This window comes from Coturnix japonica, chromosome 4 (assembly GCF_001577835.2).
Source record: "Coturnix japonica isolate 7356 chromosome 4, Coturnix japonica 2.1, whole genome shotgun sequence".
Classification (NCBI taxonomy): Eukaryota; Metazoa; Chordata; class Aves; order Galliformes; family Phasianidae; genus Coturnix; species Coturnix japonica.
In genome coordinates, this window is record NC_029519.1 from 50392723 (window position 1) to 50417651 (window position 24929).

The following is a 24929-nucleotide window of genomic DNA, read 5'->3' on the forward strand; positions in this document are numbered from 1 at the left end:
TCTATTGTATCCGGATCTGCACTGTTTTGTAACACCAGGCTCAGTTCAACTAACACCTGCCATGCTCTTCCCAACACAGAACAAGATCATTTTGGTGTTTCTCAATTAATTTCAGATTCGTTCCTCAGATACAAGTTACTATCACCCACTTCTCTATTGGGAACACATAACTGAGCTTAATCTTTCACTTCTGTCCCTCCCTCCTCTCCCTTCATTCTGTCTGAATTCAAACTGAAACTCTGAAAAATGAAACTGAAAAGGTCTTTTTGTTTTGTTTTTTGGCAAATTCTCAGTAAGCTTTGTATCTGTCTTCCCTAGATACACTAATGTTGGCTGACCTGCACCATGTACCGAGCTGATAAAAAGCTGGTATCTCAGAATGGATAAGACAATTCCCAAAACAATACTTGAGATATAAAAGAAAGCATATTCAGGTTGTAGCATCAGACTCGATTCCTCTAGTTCTTGCTGCCTAGAGCTATCTGTAAGCTACTCCCAGTCACAGAACAGAACATAACCTCTGAACTGCTTCCTGCGAGGTCTCTGAGCACTGCAAAGTGCTCCACTGGCACATATTATCTAAGAACTCTGCTGATAACAAAGTGCTTCTCTGTTATTAGGCACAGATTCAGCCCTGCTGGGAAACACATTCAGCACCTTCCTACTGTTTCTCACTAATCTGGTATATATACACACTGTTTTTGATGTTTTAAAATACCTCATAAAACTTTTCAATGTCTAGAATGTTGCATTTTATCATCCTTGGCCTCTACTGCCTTTTCTCATCTGACAACGAATACCAAAAGAACGTTTAAGAGCACTTAACTTTGAAGAGGAATGAATTTCAGACTCCAAACTCTATTAAGAAACACAGCACCGCAAGCCTTTGTCTTTTGTCTGCCCGCTCTAGAATTACAGCATATCCAATGAAGCCTCCAAGAACACAGTCTACCTAAAACTAGAGGTCAACCAGAAACTGCTGTGCAAGTACTTCCCTGATGCAACACTCTTCGTCAAAAATCCATTACTCACCAGGCCTTTGGCAAATGCACTGGGAAAGCAACCTTGCTTTCAAATGAATGGAAGGAAGGCAGTTGAAAACAAGAAGCTTGCCCTTCAAGAGAGGTCATCGAAATGACTGCACACTGACAGAGGAATAGGTAACATGATGGCATCCTCAAATCCAGGGTTCCAATTAAAAATAACTAACACAGAGGTAGTATTTTTTGTTCTCATAAAAAATAAACAATCTCCTCACATTCCTAAGCACGACATCCTCTAGAACACATAAGCACACACAGAAAGAATTATTACACGCAAACCAAGGTTATGGAATGCCTCCTATAATTTCAGTACTTGCATATGTAATAGAAAAGCTGCTTAAGAAGAAGGAGATTGTTTTTTGTTTTAATATGGATAACTGTTTGTACTAACACCACCTATAGGACATTAGATCAGATTAGATTTCAACAACTACAGGGACAAGAAAATTGACGAGAAGCAGAATTTTAAATCCAGGCCTTCATGTTACAGCTACTGTCCAATAAACCCGTCAATAAATCCACATTATAAAGTAATATAAGCAAGCCATTTTGGTCTCCATGGCTCCAGTACAACACCTGTACTTTGCCGATGGCAAGAGAGCTAATTCTAACCTGCAGCTTTGATTTGATAATGACAGGTGGTTACTTGCTACTTGTACAGGTTGAATAACTTTTCCCTCTATCCTCCTCTCTCTCTTTTTAAAAATATATGCATGCATACATGCATATGTGCAGTGTATATGTAGGTAGTCAGTCATCAGCCCTTCTTTAACAGGCTGAAGATCAGCTGGCTTCCAAGTCTGTGTTTCAGTGGTAGGATCTGCTGTTCTTTAATAACCCCTCCCCCCAGTCCCATCTGGTTGGGGTGATGCAGAAGCTCTTCGGAAGGCCCCAACACCACCTTTGCATAAGAAGCATTAACAGGAATCAAGCATTACACTGGCCTTTGCTAAGCAATTCCCTACTGTCACCTCTCTCCAGACCTCCGATCCTTCAGGGTCTCACAGTGTCAGCCAGGATGCAGCGCAGGCTGCCAGCACACACCCCATGGCACAGCAGCTCTCAGCACACGGGCACCAGAGCACAGAACATAAATTGGGACAGCACCAGCCAGATACCCACGTGTTTTCATGACCTAAAAAACTATCACACAGGTGATACACACATCAGTGCTTTGCTGTCTTCAGAAGCTAGGAACTGCTTATCCTGTCACTGGCTACGCAAGATTATTCGGATAGTCTTCCCAAAAAGTAGTTGTTTTGTCCAAAGAATTTTTCACAGCCCTGTTCATCTCCCTGGAGAAAGGAAAAAAAAAAAGAGTGCACTGTCAGGATTACTGAGCCAAATTATGAAGTGCTTCATTATTTTAGGATGAAAAATACACTCATAAATTTCAGTTGTAAATATGCTGAACTTGTACAACGATAAACTTCCCGTACACCACATCTGTCACACGTGAAGATCCCCTGAAGTTTTTTAAGAGAATAGCATTATTTGGCAGATGGATGCCAATGAGAAGCTGAAGATGTCTTAGTAATTTTCCTAACGCTCTTCGAAAGATCAGATAAAAATGTCTGAAACCACATCACAGAATCATCAAGGCTGGAAAAGACCTACAAGATCATCCAGTCCAACCATCCACCAATCACCAGTAGTTCTCAGTGCTGAAGGGGTTATGCATCACCCACTCTAAGTTGCTAAAAAAACACTGGGGACAATAAAACCATGGGTGACAGTGTCCCTCCTTTTCCCTCAGGTGTCGCCAACCCCTGCAAGTGACCCTGCTACAGACTCACATATTCCATCCACTGCTGTCCCCTAAACCTAACCAGCAAGGAGGTGAATAAATGCTCAAGCAGGTAATTAGCTGAACACATGTATCCATTTTACCTAAGCAACTTCTAAACAACTTAGACACCCCAAAAGAAAATCTGCCATGATTACAAAGGTTTATTTTTTACAATCAGTACCATTAATAATTAGGCTTGCAGATCCTCAATGTCAGCTCTGAACACCCCTAACTATTCAAACACACCATCCAAACTGATGCATGTTCCAAATACTAAAGAAAAGACATGCATTTGGTAACAAGATCCTACCCATCATTTCTCTCCATGATGTCAGGAATTGTAACAAGCTGGAGAAAACGAGTGGAAAAATACAACTAGCTCATTACTTGTCCCACATACAGCTTAATCTTACAAATTCATACCTGACAATCATTACCAGAGTAACACTTATTAATTTGTACACTTCAGTACAAAAATGAATTAGAACATTTTAGATCAGAAAGAAGCTCACACTAACCTTTTCTTTAAGTAAAGATATAGTTGAACGCTTTCTGATGCTTTTAACTCTCAGAATTTGACTTATGCAACACCCAAGTTCTGGACCTTGCATTCTCCACTAACAGCACATTCAATCATTTGAGATAAACAAATAACCATGTTATATGACTATACACGAACCACATGAACTCGATTTTTGCTGGACAGCACAGAATCGCTGCAGGCCAAGAACATGGACTTCTGTTGCCAGCATCCTCAGGAGGCTCAGCGTTTGCTCATCTGAGTGCTGGATGCCAGCTTACGTACTCAGAGCACCTCTTTCCTAAGTGTATTGGAGACACTTAACTGATTCCCAAAATCACCACGGTATCCTCTTCCCTTTCTCCTCCTATACAGGTACATGCTGAGTCAACATTTCTTCCCAAATTTGAAATGCATCAGTATAGCTGGAACAATATTCATCAGCGTAGCAATAATGGAACATCTGAGACTGGAGATCATGACAGGAAAAAGGAAAAAGTTCAATAGTCCATGGTAAAAAACTTGGACTTGGAAATGTATTTCAAGGCCAAAATATATGATTGTATGGCACAGTACAGCATTTGTGTAGTGCCCCATAATCTCTGACATCATTAAAAGGCTTCTGGTCTCCCTTGCTTAATAATAATACACATTTTCGAAGAGCTCTAAAATTGCTTCACACCATCTGAAATTTATTATCAAAAGGAGACAAGAACTTTTCTCTCAGAACTTAAAAAACTAAAAAGAGATGGGTGCCGTGCAACATGCAACAATCTACTGCTACAGTTTGCAAGACCTTATAGAAAGCATCCTTTAATTTGAATGAAATAAACATCTGGTCTAAGGAACGTCTCCTTACTCCCCCACTACATTTTAAAGGTAAGTAAATACCAGCGCCAGCAAATGCCGCTCTAAATAAGCAACTGCACACTATACATGAAAAAGTGAAACTTTTTAGCAAAGACATTTCAAAGGCACCAATTTGGTACATAGATCTAGATCTATTCAACAGCGAAGTTAGATAAGAGATCTACAGAGAAGAGCAAACAAGTTACTGTAATTACTACTTGATGACAACTGTGGCTGAAAGGCTGGCTTTTACTTCTGAAATGTGAGCATTCTCGTTTTCAGTGTAAATTTAGTCTACTCAGGTAGAAAAGAATTAAAAACAAACTGACCTTTGTTTCTCTTTTCATAGCAACAGTAAACAGCATTCAGTGCAAAATTAGTGCCTCAAGATCAGCACCGAAGAAAAGCAGGATATTACCAAGAGGAAGTTATGAAAGCTGTGCAGATATGAAGAAAGAAAAGCTCAACTTGCATTTCAAGGGGCATGCCTCATCTTAGTTTGTGATTTTTTCCATAGAAGCTAATACAGATAACTTCAAGTACAACTGTATCCAAAGAGTGGGATTCAATCAGCGTTCAAGTGTGCTTGTATAACTATAATTAAGTAAGTCTTCCATAACAACGCTTGCCTTCTTCTCCTGCAGCAAAGCTCCTGCTTGTTTTCAGTGCCCTTTGCCCCTCCCACACAACAGAGCTGGCGTTTCCCAATGCTGCTGCTTCCAAGAGCCACCTAATTTCTCCCCTTACTCAAGGACGTATCTTATCAGGCTGATTAATGCCTAACTATGTATCAACCCACTAGCAAGATACAAATGCCACAGTAGAAGTCTCCCCACTGTTTCTGAAACGGTGTTAGAGTAAAGGCCAGTTTCATCCAGCTTAATAGGATCCCTCTGGAGAAGTGTGATATGAAGGAGGCAAAAGAGCCTTTTACAATTTAATTGCCACCGTCAGCTAAACAAACACAAAGTTACAAGCTGAAGTCAGTGATGACCCTCAAACTGGTATTTGTTCTGCCTCCAACTTGTGATCCTTTAAAGCTATGTATACCCCTGACCAATTCAAAATACACCGTTTTCACAGTTATCTATAGAAACCCCAGACTCTTTGCTGTACATGGGCAAGTTTTTATTCATTTATGGTACAGTCACATTAATAGACTTGCTATTTTTTTTGAGCAGTTCCTTGGGGGGAAAGCAAAAGGTGGATCACAGACTGATTTTCTGAGGTGTCAGGGCACACTGCAATCAACACCGAGTTTGCAGGCTGCACACCACAGCTATGTGTGGTAGACTGCAGCTGCAATTACTACAGAGCTCAGAATGCACTAAAACTCATGCCTACTACATGACGTAACTACACGATGCTGCTTTCTGAGCTCTGAATGGCAACAAAGACATGTCCTGTAAGTCCAGTTTCCTCCACCTGACGTGTGATGTGCGTAGTTAACAGACTGCTCCCACGGGGACTCCAGGCTGCCTGTACCCAAGCACCATACCAGCTCAGCAGGACCGTATTTGGCTCTATACCTACCCTGTGAGTGGTCCAGAAGCTTGGCTACCTTTACTCTGGACATTCGCCAGAGTGTCCCTACAAAACATGTGAAGTAAAGCTGTCCAAAAGGACCCTTATGTTCCCTGTTAGACTTTCAGTATTCAGGTAAAATCAAGCTGCCAGTTTAGCACCCATCAAAATGTATCTGATTTACATGTACCAAAAGTATTTCACAAACCAAACCAGCAAGAACTATATGGGGACAACTGTGAGATTTACACAACCATGCCACAAACCTGAATAAAAATATTAATATAGATTAAGCAGAGCAAAGAGAGAGTTAGGTCCTGTCCTCTTCTATGCCGTGGATATTCAGTACTTTCTGCTATGTACTACTTTAAAAGCTTTAAAGCTTTCCTTTAAAGACATTGTAGGGAAAGTCCAGGTGCAGGGTCTGAGCAACTGTACAACACAGCTACAGTGCCCACCAGAATCAGACAGCAGGAATACTGTGGCTGTTCAAAAGGCCCTGACCTTTATTTTCTTCATGGACTGTTCCACTACTACTCTGCTCCCTTTCTTTCTATGGCCTTATTACCACAAACCTAGAGCCTTTCAGTTTCATTTAAGAATTGTGATAGTCGCTAAGGAGAGCAACAATATTTTCTTTCTTTTTCGCGACTAGAAGTAGCAAACCTTGGAGCTCCACAGGAGACACTGGGCCCAGAAGGAGCAGGCTGGACCCCACCACCTGAAGGCCAGCACTCCCAAGAAAAGGCTTGTCACCTCCCCACTGCAGCCTAAGGGTTCAAGAGGCTGCTGTGGTTTTATAAAGATCTGGTATTGTATTGTGAGTGAATTTCAACTTGGAAACACAGACTATTTTTTTCCCTAGAACTTCTGCAGCTAACAAAGTGGACCAGGCCTACACACAGACAGCTGCCACCAGCCACACACCCATCCTTCTGATGACCACCATCTTCTGAACAGCACCAGCTCTGCAGCTTACAGGCAGCTCCTGAAGCAGCATCCTTTCCAGGTCAGCATCCGCAAGTGAAGCAGTTCTGCAGCACATTAACATTCATTATTCCAGGGTAAATTTTTTTAACCTTCTGGACTGGTCTATTTTCTATTTACGTGTGTATACACAGGTGTATAAAAACATTTTCATAAACACACGTGCATATCCTTCAAGCAAAAGAGGAAAATAAAACAGTTCCTTTCATTTCCTTCCATTTCATTTTATAGAAAAGAAAATATGTACTTGCTTTGGTGAAAGGCCATGAGTGTGAAGTCTAATCCACGGAGACCAAAAGACAGTGTTAGTACAGTACCCAAATTCATCATGCAACAGAAGGATGTTTTCGTTCTTACAGAACAGTAAAGTATCACTTTGGAAAATGAACGAACAAATTCAATCCACCCAGCAGGGCCTTCCTGGGAAGAATATGGATGAACTTTGTTAAGGTGGCCAAAGACCACCTTGAGCCTATTTTCTTAAGATATGTTTGTATTCTGATTAGTCAGACACTTTCTAAGCATAAACATCAATAAATGGGTGCAGTATATCAGAAGTAAGTGCTGTTTTGTTTACTTAGAAAAGCAACAGGCGAGCTGTTATGGGAACCATCAACAAATAAAAGCCATGTAAAAATATGATGCTCCTTAACCTAAACTTTTTCTCTCCAAACAACGGCAGAAGGTACCTCTACCCCCTGTGACACTACAAACAGATACAGGCAGTGACAGTGCCCTAAGTGGAGACATCACGTTATCCTAAAACATAACTCTTTTCGCACGATCTGTCTGCTGTCTCCAGCAGCTCCTTACTCCTGAATTCTCATTAGAGTTCCTCTTTCCTGTGCAAGTTAGGCTACCTATAGAAACATCCTGATCTGTGCTGACATTAGACAGTCAGGCAACTCACAAGTTTTTGTGAGGACACATCAGACAGTAGTATACCATCACTCAGAAAGCCTTGGCAAGTGCTTGCTCAAGTACATTTAAAGCTGAGCTGAACAGGGAGGGAATAAAGGAATTGGTACAGCATCCCAAACCCTGCAGCATAAAGCAAACAATTGGCTGATATTCCCCGAGTTGATGAAAAAGCGTATCATTAGGTCAGAACACTGACAGCTTATAGAAAAAAAACAGCCTCCCAAGACTATTTCTCAAGGGGAAAAATAAAAGAAAAAAGATGCTAAGCAGACCTGGTAGGTTTCATGCAAAAAGCACGTGAAGGCTGAATGAGACATTTTTAGAAGTGGACAAGTTTTGTTGAGTGCTGCAAATCTACCTACCTATTTATCACTGAGTGATAAGTGTCTATTACTAGTCATCTCCAATTCAAGATCAATTTGTTCATGTACAAAAGCAGAAGTGCAAGTGACAAGATTTTCTATGAAATTTTGTTCTGCCTCTGACACTCACTATTGTGTTGCTGAACAAAGGCATTCTTGGCTATCAGGTATCAAGAGCACATGGTACACTGAATTAATCAAGCTTAATTATTAATCTATGCAGTCAGGATTTCCGGACTCAATCCATCCGCCCTATAACTATGTCAGCCTGAAACTTGGTACCTGATGGTAAATGAGTGCGCTGTAAAAATCTGTATCTGAATGCAGCCCTGGTGTTTACTATGGCACCCCAAAAAATCTCCATTTGATCACCTTTACACATTTTATCCTAGTTTTAAAGCCATTTTTACCTATCAAACCAAAGGAAGGCAACTGCAGAAAAACATTAATACCGTGAAATTAAAGATAGCATAACCTATTACTGGGCTTAGTTAAGTATGAGCTTATTCACCTGTTCATTCCTGTTTTAATCCACACTTGGTTAAAAGTCACTGGTGTAATTTTCAAAGTAGTGAGCACTGCTTTTTTCCTCTACCGTACAATTAAGTACTTAACTCCAAAGAAGAATACTCCTGCAACCTCAAAAGTCTCATCCTGAGTCTGCATCTCAGTTTCTCTCCCTGCCTCAAGCCAATTCCAGTTACTTCAAGGGTATATTCCACTGAGCAGCAACAAATCAAGTTTTAAAATTTCAAGACACTAGATCCCATTTGAAATTCACTGCTTAAAAACCGTCACTCATCATATGAGGTCAAACAGGTACTGCAGAAATTACTTTAAGCTCAGCAAACCTTACTTCTGGCAGAGGGCTGGCCGGTTTGGTTAGGATTCCTCCCACATAAACAACATTAGGAAGCGTTGGTCTTGGAAACTCCAGTGCTATATCAGTACAAAGCATCCACAGGCTGGATCCGTGAACCAAGTCATACATAGATCGTTCTGGCAGAACCTTGTGTTTCTGCATTATCCTTTCATACTTTGGCAGAACCAAAAAGCTGACTCCAAATCTTGAAATAAGATAAACAAAAGTATTTTTCATCCTCTCAAATAGGTTCATGCGATCTGTAAGTAGCGAGTTAAATTCTGGAACGTAAGAGAGGGGAGCTGGAGCACCCACTTCTGCTGGATACCAGAGGCCAGTGGAAAAGACAGCATACTTAACCCCTAAAAGGTGAGCTATAACAAATCCACACATCTCATTGGGATCTACCAGGAGCAGGTCAAATTTTTCCTGTTTCAGAGCCCGCATGAGGTTTTGGTTACCAACAATCATGTCGCAGTTCTTTGAATAGTGGTCCAGGATGTCAAACAGTTCCAGGGCCGTCAGCCTCCCAGAGAAGATACTCCTCATCTTGGACTGGAGAAAGTCATCCGATGTGCTGCTGTTAAAGATCCCTGGGTAGCGCTGAAGTCTATAGTGATTAGATGGAGGAATCTCTCTGCCCTCAGAGAGGAGAAACACTGTCTGGTGACCTTGGTCATGCAAGGCTGAGGCCAGAGTCTTGAAAATATAAAGATGGCTTTCAAACATAATTGGCGGCACAACAACAACTTTGGCAGCCCTCGCTATCCCAACAGCGCTCCACAGGAGGATGAAAACTGGAGTGTACGGCTTCATAGCTGAAATGAGAAATAAGAGCATTACATCAATGCAGACAGGTGGGCATTTTACCTAGAAATTTAAAAAGAAAAAAAAAAAAAAAAAGAGTTATGTTTTAATTCAGTAGCTATTTCTGTCTCAAAGATGTCTTTGCAATAGTAATGGGAAGAACAGAGCCACAAGGCATTAGAATACATTTGGTAGTGTTCATTCTCCAAAGAAGGTCTGCCTACTTCCCTTCCTCTATGTTTCCATCTGGCACAGAGGGCAGATGAGACCCCTTCCAGCAAAGGTAACAATATGGCACTGGCACCACATGGAAGTAAAACCAACAGAGAAAATGAGGTTAGTGCCCTCCACAAATATACTGCATGCACTGCTTCTGAATTATACATGCCATCTAACAACTACAGTACCTTGAAGTCAGCTCAGAAAGCTACATCCTGAACGATCTGGGATCATATTTGGAATCACAATTGCATTGTAATCATCATAACACATTGTGTGAATTGCACATTCTTTAAGGACACCACACTGAAAGACCTAAAGGCTAAAAAGCCGTATTTATTCACATCTGAAGGATGCACAGGCAGCTTCCTTTCAGCACAGAATATGACTGCTTCATAGATACGTATCAGTCTTCCATCCCTAACTAGAACTTGCACAACAACAACTCTTATTGTTCACTTAGTGTTCACTGTGCTGAAACCTCCACCCTCCTACTGTCAACACATGACTACTTCTACTGCAAGTGCTTCTGATAACCAACCACAGCTTTCACAGGCTGTCCTCTTTCAAACCGCAGGTCTCTATTCTGATTTCCTTGATACTTTCTGCTCTTTTGTTTTCACATAAATCAACGAGAATTGAGCATATAAAGACCCTACAGGGACACTGTTTTTCTTGTTTAATACACACACTGATCAACACCGAGGTTGAAAGTTGAAACCTACCAGGGAGATGTTACCAAGAATCAATGTGACAACTTCAATCTTCCAAAAATTACACTTTGTATTTGAGAACAAGCAAAATAAAAGGGAATTGGAATCATGTGCATGAATATCCACATCAGCTTCCAGTGAAGTAGTTTTACAGGTGCCAGATTCTTAACATAAACACTTAAGCATGAACTCTAGCCTATACTGATAATAATATTGTCCTAAACAAAGGCAGTTCTTGACAGCAGCAGGCTTCTGAGAGATGAGAAAATAATTTTCCTGGTGAATAAAACCTTCAAAACATTGTACATCAGATGAAAGCAAAGCCTATCAGAAGCATGGAGAGGGAACATGAAGACGCTCCTCGGTCACATTAACCCTCCTTGGATAGGAAAACGAGTACAAGCCAAACCAAACAATCTGCTATTTTCTTGTGCCAAACCTAATCCATGTGGGAATGAGAGTCTGGCACAGTGTCCTTTATAAATAAGCAGTACAGAAACTAGTAATGCTACTACTCAGGCCTTATCATCCTCTTACAGTGTACTATAAGGTCAGGCTGGACCAGGCTCTGAGCAACCTGTTCTAGCTGTAGGGGTCCCCATTTATTGAAGGGGAGTTGGATTAGATGACCTTCAAGGGTCTCTTCCAATTCAAACAATTCTGGGCTTCTATGATTCTACTCCTGTAACTCTCTTAAAACAGACTGCTTAGAACTGTATTTACTTATTTTAGATGTCACATGAGTTACCAGCTCATCAAAGGAGCATCTTAACTGTATCATTACAATCTAATATTGGACTTTCTGGTAACGTCCCATTTTTTTTCCTACTCCAGCTTCTGCAAATGGCTTGATTTTAAAGCACTTATAAGCATGCACAGAGTTCAAGTAAAGCTGCAAAATTACGACAAGGCACACAGATTATTTACATTATGTTTTTGTCATGTGAAACTCCTAGTGCACTGGAAGCCTGTTCCACACTCATCTTTAGAAATCGTTAGCCACTACCTAGGATGTAACTGACCATCACAAGAATCCTACCAATTTTAAATAATTATCACCAGCTGCTGTCTGTCTTCGCATGCAGTTACGCAAATTCAATTAAAAAGTCCATTAAGGCAAAGAGAGCTGGCTTAATTTGGTTTTGCTTCGTCTTCCTGTGAAAAAGTCTGCTGAATGACAAGGCAATGCAAAATCTCATGGTGCCCATGAACAGGCAGTGAAGCACAGGAAACACACTGGGATCTCTGGAACACCAACACATCCATGGGTTGAAGTACTATTCTGTGAGGTGCTCCAAGAAGTTTCACTGTTTTGAGGCACAAAGCTCAATTTTACCAAGATAACACACAGAAGAAGAAAATCGCTTGCTGCAAATATCACCAGCAGAACTAATCTGACATCACATGAGATAGAGTTGTTTGCTGAGCTGCCTCAATTAGGGTGTTGGAAGTTACCCTAAAACAGCTCCTCCCCTGCAAACAGTAATAATGAAAATTAAAATAAGCAGCAATTCTGTATTTTTTCCAATCAACTTCAAAAAAGTATACTTTGTATTTGAGAAACAGCTTGTCTCTTAATTTTTTTCTTAAAAACTATTAAAGCTTTGTTAAAAACAAAACAAATGCTGACATCCAACATCAAGAAAAGCAGAAGTCCAGTACTGTATTACTTATTTTTTCCATTGCTACATCTGCAGCAAAACCTTCTGCCCTACCAGGCTGTGTTTAAAGCACTAAGTTGACTTTTCAGTTCAGGCCTTTACTTTCACTGCTGGCTTTCTATAAAACCGCAGCTCTCCACACAGCTCAGCTTCCTTCACTGGAAGGACGTACCCAGACCAGGCATTGTTAATCATTGTTAATTGTTACCACCATGTTTCACTCCCACCCACATGCTCACAGACTTCAGGCTGCAGGGGCTGTACCAGTGAAGAACATAGGCCTGGTACAGCATCCACAGCTCAAACAAGTCACGCTCAACCATCATTAGCAGCACCATGCTGATCAACAGCGCTGGAGGATAACAACCACTGGGTAAGTTCTGTTTGAAATAGAAACCATTTATCAATGAAAAGTGATTATTCAAACTTGGAAAAAAAACATTATTGACTGCACTCCTCATGCTAGAAGCATGCCCGTGGTACATTAAGGTACTGCTTCTGCCAACAGGAGGGATATTACAAAACAGTAAACGCACTGGGAAATGCAGAAAGAGTTTATGTTTCTAAGATTACTGCAAATCTGCAGTAGCAGCAGCCTAAAGGCGAGCCATGATCCAACAGGCTGCCAGATGCAAGCACCCTGTGGTGCACTTTGATCTCCTGACCTGAGACTGGCTGGAGCACAGCACGTCCTAACAAACACAAAGATAAAATCCTTAGCTCCAAGGCCTGTTCTCCACAGCTTACGTCATGCGCACGCCACCAAAAGCCACGCGGCATAAAGCTGCACTTCCTTGGGACAATTAGAATATCACACCATCTCTTCCCATCCCTGCCCTTAGTCAACAGCTCTGCTTTAAGTAAAAACATATGGGATGGTTTTATCTTCACGAAGCTCCTATAAAGCACTAGGCCGGCTAACATGATGTCACTATAACTACCGGCAGTTTATGAAACATCGGTTTTCCCCATACCGTGGGATCAAGGATTGTAAATGAGACAATTCCCTGGATCTCTGTGACATACGGTACTTTCTCTACTAAGAATCAATAAAAACCACATTTCAAAATGTATTATGGAACCCCTCCTTTCACACAGGTGGAAAAATACATGCACAGGAACTGCCAAACCACAGAGATACTAAACATGCAACAGCATTAGAGAAATACCCAGTAAGAGTGGTGCTTTTACTGGGAACAACAGCATCAATTTAGGTTGGATGTTAGGGGGAAGTTCTTTATAGGAGAGTGGTTAGGCCCTGGAACAGGCTGCCCAGGGAGGTTGTGGATGCCCCATCCTTGGAGGTGTTCAAGACCAGGTTGGACGGGGCCCTGGGCAACCTGATCTAGTAAAGGTGTATGTTTGGTGGCCCTGCCAGGCAGGGGGGTTGGAACTACATGATCCTTGAGGTCCCTTCCAACCCGGGTCATTCTGTGATTCTGTGATCAATCTTACACTGTACTTGACCAGAATAAACTGCTTCCTAAAATAATTAAAAAGGATCAACATCTGATGTAACTGCCTTCTGCTGCTGGATCCTATATTAAAAGAAATCATCAGCTATCCGTACAGTAAGGAGTAAAAAAAAAACCAAAACCACAGATCTCTTGGTGTCTAAGCTGGCATCCTTTTACAGGATAAAGATATATGTTAAGTATGAGAATCAAAAAGATTTTTAAAAAACCTATATATATATATATATATATTTTTTTTTTTTTTTTGGCATTTTTAAAATTACTGAGGCAATTATTGAATTGAAACCATTACTAGTCTTAAGCCAAAAAGCCCCAAAAGCACAAGCAAGTATGGAGAAAAAGGAGATTGAAGGAGCAACTTTGTGTGAGTAAAAGCAACTGCTGTCTGTAAAGGGTTTGGCTATTGGAAGAAGTTAAAGAAATACCAAGAAGTTAAACATTAAACCTATTCCAATGGCTTCTCACAAAATTAATGGCCTACGTGCACGGTTGTCTTTGTTTTAATTAAAGAGAAAGCACAAGTTTTAATGACTGCTACAGAAAACCAAGCTCCTACTGCAAACACTGCTGGAAGGATGATTTCTGCTGACCAGGAGGTCTAAATCCTGACTTAGTCCTTTGGAAAGCACATTTCCCTATTCGTGCTGAAGGACAAAGCAGAACTGAGAACAGGAAATGTGACTATGGAGATAAGAAGTCAGAGTTTTACTCACGACCTGATACAGGAAGACTTGGAAACAAAGAAATCAAGGAACATTTAAGTTTGTACGAATTACACGAGGAAATTCTTAAAGTTTAAATGCATACTATTAAAACTGAACAAATATTATGCTTGTATTTCAATTCTAAAAATGATTTTAAAATCATTCCAATTAATAACTCATGCAGCAATCAGTTGCAGCACTGATAAACATACTGAAGGTAAGATTTTCTGCCAATCCTTAATAGTATGCCAACCACCTTTTACCTGAAATTTAGACTTCTCCTCTGCTTCCTTCCACCACCTCCCTGCATACCCATCTATTTCTGAATCACACAGAAACCATCATTTTCAAAGCAGCAATGCAATTTTCAGTGGGTTCTCCACTGGCACCATCAGTTCTAGAAGCCAAAGAGGCTCTGAAGCACTTTGGCACGCAGCATAACTTCAATTCAAAATGAGCAGTAGCGGTAAATACTCTTAAAAGTGCATAACAGCCATTTACTTTTACATGTACTATAGAAAACTGTATAAAAGTAATACTTCTTATTCACTGATACCATGCAATGTTCCTCTTCCAAAGCAGCAAGTGAAGTTTACAGAGTACTGTGATGGCGGTAGCTTTTTCCAGACCCTTTCAGCCTTTCTTCAGATTTACTAAGGCCCACTTGGGCAGCCAGGTCAGAAGCCCAGGGCCTGTGCCTAACAAGGTGCCCTTGGTGTGAAGCAGCAGCACCGCACTGACAGCAAAGAAACAATCCTCCCAGCCTCCAGCTCTCATCTTACCTGAAGGTTTCCAATTACTAATTACAATTTAACTGATATGACTACACACTAGATTTCCACCTCTGCAAACCCAAAAGCAAATGCTGATCAGCACTGAAATGGCTGTGTGTGAGTGGTAAGATAAAGAGGTGCATCACAGAAATATAATTACCAAAAAGAGGGGAAATTGAGATTTACATGCACTTCAGAAAGCAGTGTTTACTGCAAATCAGAGTTCAGGCAATGTACAGATTTATTCCTTGAGCCTCGCTAAGAGCATTCTCCTCTCTCTTTACTATCACTTTGCTATATAAAACTCAGTATTTCAGAAAGAATAAAAAACCCTACTTTTAGTGTCATGGACACTTGAAAATAACACATTAATCATCAGGACCAATTAGAAGAAAAGGCAGAAAAAACAGAGAGCTTTTTTGAACAAAGAAATGAGATTTATCAGTGACTAAACACATTTAAGTTGCAGATCTGATGGAAATTCCATACTGGGAAATGCAGAGCAAGGGAGGCTGCTGTCTACCACTGCTGAAACGTACCATCCACTACCCACTGCCTCATTGTGCTTCCATTTACAGTTTGGCTTTTGTAAGCATTCAGCAAGTACTAATGAATGTGAAGGGATGCCGTTTTTTCCACATGGAAGAATTCAATGACAGAATATTGGTGGGAAGGCTCAGCCTCTACTGCTATACCAGCAACATCCACCTCTGATGCTCTGGGCCAACATCATCAAATAAAAGGTATTACTTTTGGAGGAGCCCTCATACCAATCTCCGCTATGTAAAATGGAATACATAGCAATCATAAGAATCTTAAATGAGTCAGCAAATTGCCCTTGCCACAGTGAAGGCTACTGCTCTCCTGAGCTACACTGGGCAAAATTTGGCCACGAGATAATCTTTCCCCTCCACTCAGCATCCTTGAAGTCACACCCGGACTTTTGGGGCCAGCTCTGGGCTCCTCTGTACAAGGGAGATCTGGGCATACTGGGAGTGGATGGTGAAGGATGATCGATGATCCAGGAACTGGAGCACCTTTCCTAGGAGAAGAGTCTGGGAGAGCTCACACTCTTCAGTTTAGAGGAGGACTAGGGGTAGATTTCACAAACGTGAACAAATATCTAAAGGAGGGGTATAAAGAGGACAAAGCCAGAATGTTCCAAATGATGCCCACTGCCAGGACAAGAAGCAACAGACACAACCCAAAACACAGGCAGTTCCCCCTGACCATCAGGAAACATCTGTGCTGTGCAGGCACGGGATCACTGGCACATGCTGCCCGGAGGCTGTGGAGTCACGTTCTGGAGATCTTCAGAAGCCAGAGGAAAAGAAGTCACAGATGTGTTTCATGCAGTGGCTCATGAGCTCAAGAACCAGGCCACTGTTACCTGACACATTACCTATGTTACCTGATTTACTGAAGCCCTGGTTCAGCACTGCCTATTCGAAATCCTATTGATGTTTACTTATTTCATGTGCAAATCTGTTTGCCTTAGCTGTTATTAAATAGTTTTACAGATAAAACATTGTATCCAACCATCACAGGCTTGTAAACATTTCACTTAAACAAATACTGAACCAAGCCCTATATAGCTGGTTGCATGACCAAAGGCCCTGTAAGCAAAGTGCTTTATCGTGCTCAAGATAACAAAGAACAGTTTAGAAAAAGCACTTACGCTTAAGTGTAAAACTGAAAGAGGAAGAAAATATTCCAAAGCAAATAGAAGGTTCTCTAATGCTGCGGATGGGATGATTCAGCAATAAAACACGTGCAGCCAAACCAAATCTTAGCTCTATCAGCCACAAGCGAGCAGTTGATATTAAAGACAAGAATACAAAAACATACACGTAAACATGACTGCAGTGAGTTCTGTAAACTATGGAAGAGAGTGAATGAATAAAAGAATAAGTATCACTTCCTATTTGCAGTTTACTCCAAGACCTTTTGAAGAAAAATAAACTGCTGACCCTCTCAATTTAACACCAGTGCAAATGAGAAGCCCTGCTATACAGAAATGCTACAACATGAACAAGTTTACTGACCAAACTACGACAGCAATTTCAGAAAATGAGCAAATTATTACAGACACTGGAAGATTATTAATGAAAGTGACACAGCAGATGAGAATAAGACAGAACTGCTTCTCCAGTCTAAAAGTACAGGTTGATTCCTAAAGCGCTAAAGCTGGCACGTGTAAATTTGTTCTTCGCCCGTAACTCTGCAATAAAGCACCTTTCCTGTAGGTAATAGGAAATACACCATAAACCTTTAAGAGCTAAAGCCCATCTGCTGACTTCAGGCAGCAAATTGCATACAAAGATTAGAAAGTAACTACTAATCGACAACCCACTTGATGTAAGAGACGAAAGCATCAGAAATCTGTGGACGTGCAGAGCCTCGAAACAGCAAACTACATTAGGGAAGAGATTCAGGTAAGAAGTACTGCAGAACCTTTGCACTTGCATTCTTAAGTCTTTCATATAAAAGATCTTCTAACAAATTACTGAGGTACATGCACACTACAACTTACTTTGTGTTGCAATGCTTTAGATAGGTAGTAAGATCTGGCTTGTAACTACAAGTGCCTGTTTCAACCAAATTCATTAAGAAATCTGGGGAAACGAATAGGAAGAAATTGTGCGCACATAAACAGGGATGGGGCTTTTGCATTTGCTTGGAGCCATTTCTTGAACCGCTACATTCTTACCCAATGACTTAAGCATTTCAATGACTACAAGAATGCCACAGCTACAAATGAGAGGAAGATTTATAGCCATTCTTTGTAAGCATCCATCACCGACTTACTGTGTTAGTTATGAAAGCGGCAAAGCAGTTACGAAGAGGGATTTCACAGGCTCTGCAATTTATGAAGCCCTTTTCAGTAATGACTTTTTATTTGCATATGAGGTTTTTAATCAACTACGGGATTTCATCTGAGAGAGCTGGGGGAAAACAAAGGACTGTAACAGAGAGGCAGGCTGACAGAGAAACACCTGACATGGAAGTGCGTATGAAGCAAAGGTGTGGCACTGAAATCTTTCATGGGGGAAAAAAGTGGACCCACTGATATTCACTGATGCTTATTATTGCATCTTGGAGCCCAACCAGTGACCATTAGCACAGTGGGGCAGTGGGTGGTGTGTTTCAGCAGTGGTGACAGTGACGTGAAAGATAAGGGATGTTCCAAATGGCCATGCCCATTTTTACAAGCACAGCACACACGCTCTTGTTCATCATTTGCAAAAATGCACAGCTACTGGCAGTGACTATGCTGAAAAGCAGTACTTTGTAGCAGAGAATTTACTCTATCCAATATTGTTATTGCACTCTCCATATCTGTTGTCATCCCCACAGAAATAAATAGAAGGCCTGACTTTCAGACTAACTGAAGTATTTGCAAATATTGATTTGGATATAAACTTCCTTGCCAAAATTCAATATGACTGCAAAGGTTTGGTCAGGCCTACATGGACTGCAAGTACGAAAATCCCAGCCTGTCTTGAGGTGGCCTAGGCACACAGCAGGATTGGCACAGAGCAGAACAGGCCCCTTACCTCACGGCTGCCAAAATCTGCAGTTCAGACCCAGGACTGCAAACACCAGAGACAGTAGTAGAGCACTTTATGTCAGGTTGAGTGCTTCACAGAATCACAGAATGACCCGGGTTGGAAGGGACCTCAAGGATCATGTAGTTCCAACCCCCCTGCCTAGCACGGCCACCAAACATACACATTTACTAGATCAGGTTGCCCAGGGCCCCGTCCAACCTGGTCTTGAACACCTCCAAGGACGGGGCATCCACAGCCTCCCTGGGCAGCCTGTTCCAAGGCCTAACCACTCTCCTAGTGAAGAAAAAATAAACTGCTTCAGTTTGGACACAGCAAAGCTGAGCATGTAAAGATGTGTGGCAGTGGAGCTGATGGGCCATTAGTACAGCACATCAGTATACACCTTTTCGTTAGGCCACTGCGTCCTCCATCATCCTCAGGACAAAAAGGAAGCACAGAGCAGAAACCTGAGAAACAAAAAGAGTGTTTCAAATCTCATGTACCCTCAAACAAATGCAAATTGTATCAGCGTGCAGATGGCTCAATTTCATCTGCTCTCCATATTAGACAGCCTTTTCCTTGCTACCGTTACTTCACCCCTAACACCCAGCAAAATTAACTGCTGACTACATTCAGCAAAACAAAGCCATCTCTTTTGAAGTACAACATACATATTCCTTGTAGATACATCTGATGGAGAAAGATGTTCTCCTGTTTTCTCCCACCTTCCTTCCAAGCATTTAGAGCTCCCAGAAGATGAAGTATTCTGGTACCAAAAGATGAGTCCCCTGGCTGAGCCGCCTCAAGACATGAAGACTTATTTTCTGAAGTAGTGAAATCTAAAAGCACTGTTTCTCAACCTACTTCAGCTGTTTTGCGCAAGAAGGACAAGCAGAAATGATGTTGGGACATGAGAGGAAGGATATTAACACAGAAGTCGGAAGGTCACACCGTGTTTCTCAGGTACTCAGTGCTACCTAAGATGCTGTTCACTGACTTGAAAACAAAGGCCCTGCTCCTACTATGACACTGTGTGCCATGAACAGCCCTAGTAATAGCACAGCTTATCACAACACGCTTCATGCTGCATGATCAAGAAGCACGCATATCAAGTGGGAGAAAAATGCAGAAATCCTCTTACATAGAGAGGGAAAGAAAGAGGGATGCAACACTTCAGTTGGTAGAGACAGACATCGTAGTGCAGAACTCTGTATTAAAATTGATGTAACAAAGCCTACGGCTACAGGCTATGTATGATCATGCAAGCATGAAGTTTGCCTCAAACAAGATCCAGGGTATGAAGCAACACAATCCCCGGAAACAAGCATTTTATTGGTAATTTGTTCCAACTTTGACAATCCTTTGGGTGGATGCTTCACTGCAGCGAGCTTCAGCTTGGTACAAGCTCTCCCCGGTCACGCCATCACATGACATCTAGAAGAACTGAATTATTTCTTTGTTCTGTTTGTGACTTCATCCTATGGCAAATAACTACATTTTAATAAGCCACACAAACAGATTCACAAGGGACACTACAGAACACTTGTTACTGCAGCGGGAAACACTCTAAGTTAAAATTCTTTCTTAAAAAATGTTTTCCTCTTACTCAGCTCAATTAATTGAGCTGCTTAAGATCACCCGCAGCAACAGCTTGTATTCCAACAACATCCAGAGTGGATGCTAATAAGTTGTTTTGGAAATGTGTGCATTTACAGACAGGTGCTTTTGTTTTGTTTTAAACTGCTTTTTAGCTTTCAAATCTGCGTGTGCTTTATGAGGCCAGCTCCAAACTATCTCCTAGTACAATTCAATAGTAAGAAGATGAAAGTACTGTACATAGCAGTAGCTTCTCTAATCTAAGGCTTATAGCCTCTAATCTAAAAGTCCTACTGGAATGGTGTTCAAGACCAGGTTGGATGGGGCCCTGGGCAACCTGATCTAGTAAAGGTGTATGTTTGGTGGCCCTGCCAGGCAGGGGGGTTGGAACTACATGATCCTTGAGGTCCCTTCCAACCCGGGTCATTTTGTGATTCTGTAATGAGAGAAGACAAAACAACTCAGATACCTTCTTAAGAGGTGCAGACTGCACTCCCACAAGAGTTAAACAACCTTGAGTCTTGCTTTTTATTTTGCAGTATCTGTAGAAACATGTTTAAACACACAAAAACTTCCTGCCAATTTCTAATATCAGTAGTAGACTAAAACTGCATTGTACCTTCAGAAAGGAAAAGGCCTAAAGATAAGGTTTGGGGTTTTTCTTGTTTTTGTTTTGTTTAATTAAAAAGATCCTGAAAGATGATCTAAAGGATTGAATACAATTGGTTAATTTACAAATACTAAAGAAAGAAAAAAAAAAAGAGAGACTTAAATTTGACAGTTGTGGAGAGTTGATATAGAGATAACTTGCAGTTTCAAAGACCAAGATTCACAGAGGACAGTGTAGGTGCAGAATAAATACACAACAAACCATCCCAAAGGGCATAGCTGCATTTACCCACTGCCACCCGGCTTTGAAGAAGACGGGACTATCCTCCCCCATTTCTGGAAAGCAACTGCAACTTTTTGAATACTATCATGTGTAATAACAAACATGGAAAGTGGTTTACAACAACTACATTCTCTCAGTATACAACAGGGCTGTAGTTATCAAGTTATTTTAATGGTAAATAGGTTAAAAGTTATGGTAACAAAGCTGTGGCTGTTCAACAACAAGTGAGATTACAATAGTTTATTTGGAGCCTCCCCATCTTGCGTGTGCTGTCATGAAAATAAAGCTAACTGACAAATAAATTACACACTTGCTAAAGTACCACAAGGCACAATAATTAGAGATATATTGCTACAAATGGTTAAAGAGTGCAGCTTTAAGCTACCATACAAATCTGCTTCCATGAGTTTCCATTCAAGTTCTCCCAATACTGATATTATCATCTAGCTCGCTTACAGACTTTCAGACTCCAGAAGCAGTACCTTACCCGAACACCATGCTGGCCTTTCCAGTCAAGAAACCAATATCATCATCCCATCACTGATTGCTGGGACAAACAGTTTCTACAAAGAGAACTTCCCACAAGCACTTTGCTCAGTTTTTCAAGATATTTCTGTGCCCAACTATCAAACACCACACATACAAACACATTTCTGAAGATTTGCTTTCTTCAATCTCACTGAAATATCCCAGGGCAGGCAAAAACATTCTTCCAGTGACCAGCAAGGCTTAATCAAGGATTTAATTCCAATAAATCTTTGTATTAATAGCACATTAGTGTACGCCTTTTATTTAGACAGTGGTCTAAATAATGAGTTCTCCATTGTCCCTCAGGCATAACAAGCTTAGTAGAAGAGAACCCCAGTAGAAAATTGAAGAGATTCAGATCTCATTTTACAGCAAGGTATAGAGCAGCAGCAAGATTTACATGGCCTGTAGCTCATGTCACAGAGTGCTAGTGGAGCACACTTCTTGTGTGAAGAATCAATGCACCTCTTACAACACGAGCTTTTGCAGCCAGGGCAACCTATCGCCCACAGCCAAAAAACAATTTTAGCAGATGCCCTCAGGACCATCAGGAGCAGATGCAAATGCTACTTCACTATCAAGTGGCAAACTGATAGGAACAACATTTTTTTGTTTGTTTTTGTTTTTAAAAGAAGCTGTGATCAGAATACACACTTTCTCTAGCTCATCCAACCCACTTTGTTGGATGTTTCCCCTTAGCTTCACAGCCAAACTCCTTTGCCGTCTGTTTACTATTACTGGAGGAAACAGTGGACACAAACTACAGCTTAACAAGTTCAGACGGGCACTGCTTTTTTCCCTCAGACAAGTAGTACCATCAAACGTTATGAGAGAGGCTGTGGAATTTCCATCCTCAGATGTATTCAGAACTCAGGTGAAAAAGCTGCAGTTGACCCCTTCATACCTTGCCAACAATCCTGTATGAGTGGAACCCTGCAAGAGCACCCAGTGACCCTTGTAGCCAGCAGTTCAGCAATTCTGTGCACCTGCTGACTCTGTAAGTGCCACAACTGGTTGAGTCCACGATTCTCCAAAGTGAAATGCTGCAGAATTGTTGCTATCTGCAGCACATGCTCCGCCCTGACTACCGCCACTTCTGAGAAACTTCAGTGGCAATAGCCTTCATATCAAAGACGCACTTAAAAGATACCACTAAAGTCCAAATTCAGTGTTTCAGCACTCAAGCTAGTTAAAAAAAAAAGTGCTTTTTAGCACTTATGAGTTGAAGTGAAACTGATGACTTTGCAAGCAAAGATATAAAATAAACCTCTAGTAGCCTGCATACACCACCCATATCCTCTAACAGCTACCCCATAAAAGAAGTTGTGATGCTTACTAATCTGAAAATGATACAACAAACTATTACTGCAGCTCAGTAATGGCCACTGAGAATAGTAAGGGAGAAACCAATTAATTACTCTTTTAAAATAATATTTCATTATCTACTTCCCAAGAATATGAAACATTGATGTACTTGGCACATCTACTAGGTTTGCACTGCACTTCCTTTCATCTCTTTACCATGTTTCATCTTAGACAATAAGATTTTAATCAAACTATGGGAGGTGGGGGGGGGAGGGGAAAGAAGGATTTCTTCCCCTGAAACAAATGAGATTCAAATGAATTACTACCTACAATCTCAATGAGCCCAGAACAGTGTTTTCAACAGGCAAAATGCACAACTGCATACAAAAGAGTAGATCCCAGGTGACAGAGGCTCCAAAAAACACAACTAACTACACTGAGTTGGTCAGGTGCTATATACAAGCTTCTCAGCCGTACTTCCAATTTCAACCTTAAAAGCAAGCTGTTCATCTACATGCTGGGTAAGTTTCACAATTCTCTGCAGCACTGCTCTGTCCAAAATTCCTGCCTTTAACCCACGTTTCATTCAGACAGATCTACCTCTTGGATGCATCTCGTAAGGTAAACTTGGAAATACCTGATTTTTCTCAGAATTCGAAACATTAAATCAGGGGGATAACAAAGATGTCCTGACAAGGAAGTTAAGGAGATAAGAAGCAACCAGCCATGCCTTTGTTGGAAATTGTTACAGCTCCCTCTCTAATAACTTGTGTTTTACAAATTGATGTCATTGGCATTAAATTAGAAAGCCTTATTCATTTGACTTCCGTGAAACTCAAATGACTTCCAAGCTGGGAAATTAAAGAGATCACCAAATCTGGATGTTAGGACCGATTAAAATGCACTCCTCTCCCAGTCCTCGAATTACAGATCTAATATTTGAAAGTTGTTAGAATAGTGCACTCAATCCTCACGTGTAACAAACGTATGAAATACCAACTTACATCAGATTTATGGTATTATGAACTATGGTTGAAAATTATTTCCTTAATGGAATAGTGCCTTAAATTAAGGAACTCCACCTTCCACATTCACATCAAAATCTCCTCTTAAGTACTTAAAGAATCTCTGTCAAATTGTTTCCTTCTCCTAAACAGCATGTTGTTTTCCAGGGCATCAAGGCTCATCTCCAACTCAGTTCAAAACCTGAACTTGGCCCAGCTCTTCTCATTAAATTCTCCCTTCAGTCTCTGAGTAGGAAGGAAAAACAGTGTTAAGCCACTAACTTCTCATAAAGCTGAGCGATCCATTTGTAGAAGAAAGGAACAGCACAGAGCAAAGAAGCAAGCTGTACTTGTTCCACTACACAAAATTACCTGCATGACAACTGTGCTACTTAAGACAAATTGCAAAAACTAGAGACAACCTGACTTGTTACAATTCTATTTAGAAAACAAGCATATCTACATTGCTTTTCAACTCTTTAGCTCCTTAAATCACAACTGTTACATGACAGGGTTGTCTTTTCTTAAAGTTGGAGGGTATTTTTTAACTGATCTAGAATATACTGTTTCCAATAGTACAAAAATCAATCAGCATGGTATGCATGTCCCTTAGTCACACGTTTTATGGAATGATACACTCATACCATAGGTTTTATGTCACCTCTTCCCCCGTTTCAGGATTAAGAACACCTAAGAGTGCAAGTTAAAACAATAAAAAACTTAAAAGCTTCCAAGAGGACTCACTTCTCCAATACACTGTGTCCAAATAGAGAACTGCTGCAAAAATCTGTTGTATAACTAGCAAAATAAGAAGTAGTATCATGGTGTCAGTACAAACCAGTGC

The 24929-nt window shown here is 40.9% G+C and overlaps 1 protein-coding gene across 3 annotated transcripts in view; it reads right to left on the reverse strand.

Moving 5' to 3' along the window:
- The window catches only part of UGT8 (UDP glycosyltransferase 8), a 45106-nt gene that overhangs the window by 16165 nt on the left and 4012 nt on the right, over positions 1 to 24929 (reverse strand). For all 3 annotated transcript variants that reach the window (XM_015861945.2, XM_015861946.2, XM_015861944.2), the window contains exon 2: positions 8852 to 9675. In XM_015861945.2, the coding sequence (XP_015717431.1) occupies positions 8852 to 9673 (822 nt within the window). In that variant the 5' untranslated portion in view covers positions 9674 to 9675. The remainder of the gene's footprint in view (positions 1 to 8851; positions 9676 to 24929) is intronic.